We start from the raw sequence: 8,582 nt of genomic DNA, 5'->3' as shown, positions 1-8,582 counted from the left end.
GCCCAACAGGAAGTGATGTGGATGGATCTGTGCTCTCGCTTCCCCTGCTCTGGAGGGGGCTGAAGGGGTGTGTGGTACCTTGAATGCCCAACAGGTTGTGACAACAGCCTCCTGAAGGAGTCTTCCTTTGCTTTGGATCTTTCCAAATTGGAATTCAAAAAATTGAGACCAGAGTCATTCTTACGCTGTCTCCCGTCCCCACCCTGTGGGGCATGACTTTGGGAATGGGCAACGCCTCAAGAACGAGCCCCCATTTCATGTCTTAAAAACACGGAGCAGGCCCTGAGATTCCAGTTACTTCATAGAGAGGATCGGGAGGCAGGTTGACAACTTGAGAATGTTGTCCTCGTGCTCTGAACCATTGCTCGAAGGTAAAGTTTAAGTCATGCCATGCTATAAGATGTCCTTGAGAGCAGTTCAAACTCAGAATGAACTGTCTTTAGGCGTCAGCTCACGGTATGGCTGTCAGGTTTGAACTGTTTAGGAACATTGCCTTTCTTTTTTCTCTCTGAAACACATAGCAAGCCTTGAAAACCGGCTTGTTTCTTCAGGGTGTGGAAAGTCTTAAATGATTGCTGATTGTTAGGTTCAGCAAAGGAGAGTGTGGAGAAGACGAGGGGGAGAGACAGGCTTGATGGGGGGAAAATAATCACTGGTTAGGGCTCATTCTGGGGAGCACTCAGGAAGTAAGGAGGTCACCCATGGTTTAGTAGGCTAGCAAAGTAAAAAAAAAAATAACAGGCAATCATTTATTTTTTAAAATAAGAGTGTTCCTACAAATTTGCATGAATTTATCGTATGGGCTTCTGAAAGTCTCCTTTTCTTATCCAAAATTTCAAAAACCCTTCCCTTCCCCTTCCTTCCTTCCTTCCTTCCTTCCTTCCTTCCTTCCTTCCTTCCTTCCTTCCTTTTTCCCTCTCTTCCTCCCTCCCCCTTCTCTATTCCTCCCCCTCTTTTATAGTCAGCAAAACTGGTCTTCGTTCCCATGTAAATGAACTTTAAATCTTAATTTCACCGTGGCCTCTGTATTCTATCAAATCCCCCTCCTCGGGCAGGGAAGGAGCACACAGATAATCTGAAGTGTTAGCATTGTTAATTGAAGGAAGAGAAACTACGACCTAAAACATCCGAAGCCACAGACCGAGCAGGCAGCTACTGAAATGGCAGGTTATATGTTAAAGGAGTGCAGACAGACTTGAGCCGCTAGCTTAATAGGGAAGCCATGAATATAGCTGGTGGATTTATGCATGAAGTCGCTTGACCGAATTGGTTTGGCTTATATCAGTTCAAACTCCTGGTGGGTGGAGAATAGAGATTCTTTATCACACTGCTTGTAGATTGTTCTCTAGATAGGAAAGAATTTGAGATCATGAGGCTAGCTTGGAAGCATTTCTCCTCACTCGTTTCTGTTGGTTTCAAAGAACAGCGGGACTTGGAGATGACCTGATTGGCTTATGGTGATCTGATAATTAAAAGATGTATTCTTGGATTTGTAGGCATCGTTTACATTTAATTCAGAGATATCTCACTATTATGTTTAAAGTCCAGAACTATGTTTCTAACTCATGCACATGTATGTGAATATACATTGTATTATGACTACCAGTTAAAACTTTCTCAGAATAATATATATATATATGCATGCCTATAAGGAAAGAGGTGCTTATTATATTCCTTAATACTTATTATATTCTTTAATTAAAAAATTAAATGTCCCAAGACATTCTTAGGATTTTAAACCTAGATTTTTGATCCCCCGAGTAAGTACTTGGCCTAAATTAGAAAAAGTCCTATGGGAGAAATTTGCGCCCAGATGTGAAACTTTCCCGTCTTTGAGAAACACCTAACAAGGAGTCTCATTTCCATATCATTTCATCTGTGAACATAAACTGTTGATATGTGGCTCCTTTGCAGAAGAGAAGGCTATTCCTTCCTTTCCTTCAGTAGCCAGAGAGATGAGCCTTTATTTCCTGATTCTACTTCTTCCGAGAGAAGAAACTAAATACAGATGTTATTTTTGCCCTCCTCTTACTAACAGTCTGCTCTCCAAGTAAAGGGAGAAACTGTTGCTAGGCCAGTCTAGTGCTGCGATTCTGGATGAGCTTCAAAGCCATCTCCTCCAGTCCCTAAGTGAGCGGGTCAAAGAATGCTCCCCCAACTCTCCTCTCGTGCTATTATTCCTGTCGCTCTGAACGGCTGCTCTTAGCTAACGGTCCTTCCTCCCATGTTCTTACATCCTTTCCTTATTAATCTATGTCATTTTCAAGGGACATTAACAGCCGAGAAGCTTTAAAAAGGGAAGAGAGTACCTTAAGGATTCGCTGCCTGCCTTCTAACAGGACTCGTTACAAACAACGGCAGGAGACAGCTCGAGGAGCTTTGGCTAATGGCTACTGCTGTAGCAGAGTGGAAATCTTCCGGGAAGAGACTCTAATATGAGAGATCATTTAGCCGAGAGAAGCTAATGTGAGATGGTGATCATTTCTGCTCAAGGAACTATAACTTCAAAAATCTCCTTGAAAGTCAGGCGAGACCTGACTGCCAGGAAGGGGGCAGGGAAAACGCGTGTGTTCCAAGGTTTAGGTTGGCTGATGAACGGGATTCTGGGACCAAAGCCTAGCTAAATCATCAGAAAGCCCCATGTTCTAACTGAACACAGACTGCTCTGAGGTGAGGAGATGGTGTCATATTCATTATTTTAGAACTGCTTGAAATAATTTATTGAACGTAAGAATTAAATGCTTAGCAAAGAATATGCGGAGTGAGTGGGACCCTAATCACCTGAGAGTAGTTTCCAGAAAAATTGAAGTCAGGATAAATTAAGGGAAAGCAGAATGTGTGAAGGAAATGGGTTTGCTGGAGGCGAAGGAAATGGGTTTGCTGGAGGCACAGGAAATGGGTTTTCTGGAGGCACAGATGCCACGGTGGCTTGGAACAGGCTGAGGAAAGCTGGGGTCTCAGTAAAGTCGTGATTTGGGTAAACAAGCACACAGGGTCTGTTTCCCTTGATGTCAAGAGTTATGGGTTTTGCCCGTAAAGCTGGACAATCCTTCAATATGGCTGTGTGGAGACGGAAGGAAGGTTTGTAGTAGCAAGGAAAAATAAAACCAGTGTTTTCAGGTGGATGTGGGTTTTGTTTTTGTTCTTACATCCTTTACTTGTTCTTAACGAAGGCCCAGTAGATTAAAATAGGCCAATTATAAGCAGCTCCCAGGCCCCCAGCACTTTGAAGACAATAGCAAGAGTTGCTTACAGTTTACTAAGGGTCAGTGTAGTTGAGACTTTCTACGAGATGATGTGCTTGTCTCGTACTTTTGATTCTCATTTGAGAGTCAAACCAGTCTAGGACTTTCCCTGAGTCCACGATGCATGGAGAAGGAACTTAGTTCCTTATCTAAAACCAGGAACGTGTTTGGCAAGGCCAGAAAATGACCTGGGGCCAGGGCTCTGGGAGAACTGAGATTTCTCTTCCTAGGACTCCCCCCACCCCATCCCGAAGGACTGCGGTCATCAGTCCTGCCAAGCCTGTGGTACACTTGAAATATCCCTGGTTCTCTTTGGGCAGTTTTGCTTGACTGGCTTCGTTCTGACTCTGTCCCATCGTATGATGGTTTTCTGCTGACTCTTTAATTTTTCTCCTGCACACTGTATAGAAGGTGCTATTATTTCTTAGTAAACTTGCTTGGTGTATGGCACAGTTTATGCAAGACTGCCTGATTCCAACTTTCCTGGCCTCTGTATTTTCTGATCCTACGGTCCTCCCTGTCAGGAACCTGCCACTGAAGAACAACCTGCTGGTCCAGATCCCTTCTCTCAGTACGTCCTTGGGTTCTGCCGCAGTACTACAGCATGCCTATGAGCTGGGGAAGGTCAACAGTTTCTGTTTTGTTCTTTGGAGTTAAAGGTTCTGAAGCCAAGCTACTACTACAAGAGACTGTTTGGGGCAAAAGAGCAAGTACATGCCAAGGTTAAACATAACCTTCCTATGTTCAACTTTAAATGAGAATTTTATGCAACAGGAACGAGGCTATTACAATCCTACTCCAGGCAGTTTTTGTGAAGGGTAATGATTTCAGCTGGAGAAAGCCTATGTAATATTGTGCAGCCCATCACCAGTAAGCCTTAGTCGTTGCTGCTTTTCCTTGATAAAGTATCTGTGATGATGTTAGCATGTTACTAATGATTGAATACAGTCCTTGCCTCCTAACTCTTCAGCCCTCTCCATAAACTGTGAACAACTCACTTGCACCGACCAGCTTAAAACAATCAAACAGATGAAACATAGTTTAGTTTGGAAAACCGAAGTGTTAGGAGGATGGACTGCATAGACGAGCCCCCTTGTCTCTACCTCATTATGTGAGGTAGATAGGATGCTATGGCAGGAAGGCACCTCATGTGGTTAGTTACCATGGAAACCTACTCCCCCAAACAGTGTCGGGCATTTGGCAAGCTGTAGGTAATGACATAAATCCACGTTGGCATGGGGGGAAAGCCTAGAGTCTGCTATAGAAAAGCGTTACATTCAGTGAAAGCATCTAAAACCATGGCAACCGAAGGAAGGACCACAGCGGCATTGTCAACAGAGGTGCCCAAGCTACAAAGCAGATGCACATACACCATTCTGCGATGGTGGGGGCTGGCAGGGACATGGAGACTGGACAGCTCATGCATTACAGGTACAGTCTATCACAGGAAGCACTCAGGACAGGGCCTCTGACCTGTGGTCTAGAGGATTCTTACCTTTTTGACATCCCTGACCAAGTGGTACAATGTGTTTGAGGGCCCATGTCTCTGAAAATGATAAAGAACAATCAAACAGTTTTGCTAATCAGGGGCTCTGGGTAACGAGGCAGGAGGGAGCAGGGAGCTGAAAGGAAAGGTTCTGGCTGTTGGAGGGCGGTTCGTGGTGCAAGGCCTTGTTCTAGTTGCTCAGTTGTGTCTGTTACTTTGAAACCAAGGCTGGCTGGATTTCGGATCACATGTTCTCCAGGAAAGTGTATTTGAAGTTGTAGGCTCAAACTTTGTCAGGGCGATTGCCAACTAATAGCTACCTGGGCCAAATGGTGTGGAAAGAGCCAGTTTCCCGGCAGGACAAAGCAGAGGGTTTGACACATTGCCATAGAAACACTTTCATTTGATTTAATGTAGTTTTCCAAGCTGTCATTAAAAACTTGTCTCAAAAAAAAAGCATTGGCCAGCTTTCTCTGCAAAAGGCCAGAAAGTCGGTAGTGAATCCTTGTAGACTATACAGCCTTTCTCAAGTCTCTTCAGCTGTTGTTACTGTATGAAAGCAGCTACAGCCTGTACGTACACAAGTGATCTTGGCTAGGTTTCAACAAAACTTTACTCATGGTCACAGAAACTCAAATTCCATAGAATTCTTTCAGCAGAGGGCTTTTTACTGTGTAACCTCAGCTGTCGTCAAAATCACAGCCCTCCTCCCTCCGCCTTATGAGTTCTGGGATTACACACAGCTGCTGCTCTATCTGGATGGATTTCATAAATTTTAACATGTCATAGAGTATTGCGACTTTCTTTGGTTGTTTCAACCATGAAATATAAAAGAAAGTCATCCTTAGTTCCCAGGCTGGACAGAAATAATGGAAGGGCTTCATATTTTGGTGATAGGTCCCTGGCATCTGACTTACGGGAAGGTCATAAGCAAGCTGGGGAAAAAGAGGTCAGTAAAGGGTATGGATGTATCAAGGCTTAGAATAAAGGAGATGAAGCTGGGAGGTGTTGGCTCACACCTGTAATCCCAGCACTTGGGAGGCAGAACCAGGTGGATCTCTATGAGTTCAAGGCCAGCCTGGTCTACAAGAGCCAGTTCCAGGATAGGCTCCAAAGTTACAGAGAAACCCTGTCTCGAAAAAAAAAAAGTAGATGATTTGTTATTCTGTGGTCTTTCAGGAGTAGGGATGCTGAGTAAAGTACAGAATCCCAGTGAAATTTGATTTTCAGAAGAGCAATGATGCCCCGTGCGGTACTGGGAATAATAGTCAGTCCTCCGTTCTCATGATGTCTGTATTTGCTGAGGCCACCACTGGATTGAAAACATTTGGGCGAAATTGTGTGTGTATTGAATATGTACAAATAGTTTTCTTATCTTTCCTTTGAACAGTGGTTCTCAACTTTCCAAATGCTCTGACCTTTTAATGCAGCTCTTAATGTTGTGGTGAACCCAAGCCATACAATTATTTTGTTGCTACTTCATAGCTGTAATTTTGCTACTGTTATGAATCGTAATGTAAATATCTGATACGCAACCCCTATAGGGGTCACCACCTGCAGGTTGAGAAACCCTGCCTTAGAAGATATAGGCTAATAACTGTTTAGATGGCGTTCATCTCATAGTGGGTATTGTACAGGAGAGCGCAGTGCTCCTGGTTTAGTTGCTTCATTATTTAGCTTCCAGAAAGAGGTTATTTTTTTAAAAAATTGGATGATGTGTGTGGGTTCTATGCAAATCTGATGTCATTTAGATGAGGAACGTGAGGATTTGAAGGTGTCGTTTTCTTCTGTGGTAACTCCTAGGATGACTCCTATGCCATATGAAGGATGACTGTATTTATGCTAACACTCATTGCTTTTCTGAAAACCAAATTCTGCTGGTGTGCTGCAGCTATTGGCTAAATCTGACAACATGACAGCAGAGCCTGAAACACTGGGAATGCTCTGAGCTTGAGGCTCCTGCCCCAGCCTGGGTGTGCATAGAGGGATGGCAGAGCTTCCCAGGACGCTGCTTTCTCCTCTTTACAATGAGGAGATTACACCGCTTCTTCTGATTGGGCTACTTGAGATTAAACGATGCAATGCCTCCTTATAAAGTTCAAAAACGGTGCTCAGCTTTCAGGAAGTAATAGATAGCATTAGTACCATTGTTGCCATTCGCTGCCCCATAATTTTTCTCAACACGGTACTGCAGCTGACCACTGTCGGTTGACTGGAGTAATGAAACCTGTTGATCTAAGGTTCAGGACCAGGGGTTTTCACATTCTTTTTGGCTTTAAACCTTTCCACCCCAACTCTGTCTAACTGATGAGTCCTGACGCCCAGGTGTATTTACTTCTCACTGGAAGTCTCAGAGATTTGAGGCCAGACAAGCCCACAGGGAAAGCAGAAGCCTGGGTCGCCTCTGTCAGACGGCTTCCCTCCTTTAGCGGACTGAGATGAAACACACTGGTATTATCTGTCTCCTGCCTCTTGGTGAGGAACTGTCTATAGCACATTACATGCACGGTACCAGGACAGACATCGTGGCCAGTGCATGGAAAGGAAACGTTTGAGAAGAGGCTTGGGGTTAGTTACTGGATTCTCTCTATTGTTTCTCAGAGACTTAGGACCTTAGATAAAGCACTCCTTAGACCCTGTCTATACTTTACACTTTCGGGGCTGCAAAATTCATGTTGAGCTTCATGTCAGTACAACAGTGTGAAGAGGCGGGACTCTAGGTGATTGGGTCACAAAAGTACCTACTTTGTAAGTGGAATTGAGGTCTAGGCGGAAATGGTTCCCACTCTCGTACTTCCAACCTTTCTGCCCTAAGAGGACTGACTGTGTCTGTCTCTTGTAGTGGATACATTCTGGAAAGGGAGAATGGCTTTCACTACGTCAGTCATGAACCTACTGGCCCCTTGGTCTTAACTCCCAGCCTCCAGCACTGTGAGAAAGAAACTTATGTTCTTCATAAATTACCCAGCCTCAGGTATTCTGTTGTAGCAGCACAGACTAAGGACTGTCTCAGTTTTCTCATCTGTGAAATGGCAAAAACCAGCACTAGTTCTTTAAACTTGGGTGGCTCCTTTGGTGAATGCCACTGCAAAGAACCACAACCATCATAAGGCATTTTTGGACTCCAAGGTATTTTATACTATGGTGAGAAAAATGGACTTCATCACTCTGAGGATGACATAATGATACAGAATACTTAATCAGCCTGCTTTGGTGAGAAACCAACCCTCTTCTGCAATGTTTGTCTCAAACACCCCTGAGGCTTACAGAATACGTGAGCTCTGATCGACAGAGACTTGCTGGTGGTTTTGTGTTAGAATCTGAGAACAGTGGCCTCGGATGATCACGTCCCCTTTTGCCTAAGATGCTGACAACTGAGCAGCTAGAACAAGGCGAGTCGTGGTGACTTGGTGTCTGTAGGTTGTCCAGGTGCCAGGGAGGGCATGGGAGGAGCGATCCATGCATTACAGGAGAGACAGGAAAAGAATCACAGACACGGGACGGGGGCAAGGCAGGAGAAGGTAGACAAAGAGAAGAACGGAAGCTGGAAGGCATCTTGGCTTGGCCCTACCGTGTTGTACAGTTCCTCTAGTCTGGAGATGGTGAGGAAACGGTGCATGCTTACTCCATTCTCGATGAGTAATTTCACAAAATCCACTCTGTCCAGAACCAGGGCATCCAGCATGGCTTGCTCCAGGGACCCTACCTGTAATTGAAGACCTTCAGTTAGTCTGCCCAGAGCAGAGAAGAGCACTTCCTCTGTGCTAACCCTGAGGGCTTGAAACCCATTGGTGGCCTGTGAAAATCTCCAGATATACCAGAGAGAACTGGTCCCGCCCCCGGCTCTTACC

At 44.7% G+C, this 8,582-nt stretch overlaps 1 protein-coding gene across 28 annotated transcripts in view; it reads right to left on the bottom strand.

Annotated features, from left to right (window-relative positions):
• Window positions 1-8,582, bottom strand: part of Trpm3 (transient receptor potential cation channel subfamily M member 3) — an 805,264-nt gene that overhangs the window by 90,471 nt on the left and 706,211 nt on the right. For all 28 annotated transcript variants that reach the window (XM_026781590.1, XM_026781580.1, XM_026781582.1 and 25 more), the window contains 2 exons: window positions 8,303-8,437; window positions 4,741-4,791 (listed from right to left, as the gene is read on the bottom strand). In XM_026781590.1, the coding sequence (XP_026637391.1) occupies window positions 4,741-4,791; window positions 8,303-8,437 (186 nt within the window). The remainder of the gene's footprint in view (window positions 1-4,740; window positions 4,792-8,302; window positions 8,438-8,582) is intronic.

This window comes from Microtus ochrogaster, chromosome 8, assembly GCF_000317375.1.
Source record: "Microtus ochrogaster isolate Prairie Vole_2 chromosome 8, MicOch1.0, whole genome shotgun sequence".
Classification (NCBI taxonomy): domain Eukaryota; kingdom Metazoa; phylum Chordata; class Mammalia; order Rodentia; family Cricetidae; genus Microtus; species Microtus ochrogaster.
This window is presented reverse-complemented; position numbering and strand designations above follow the sequence as displayed.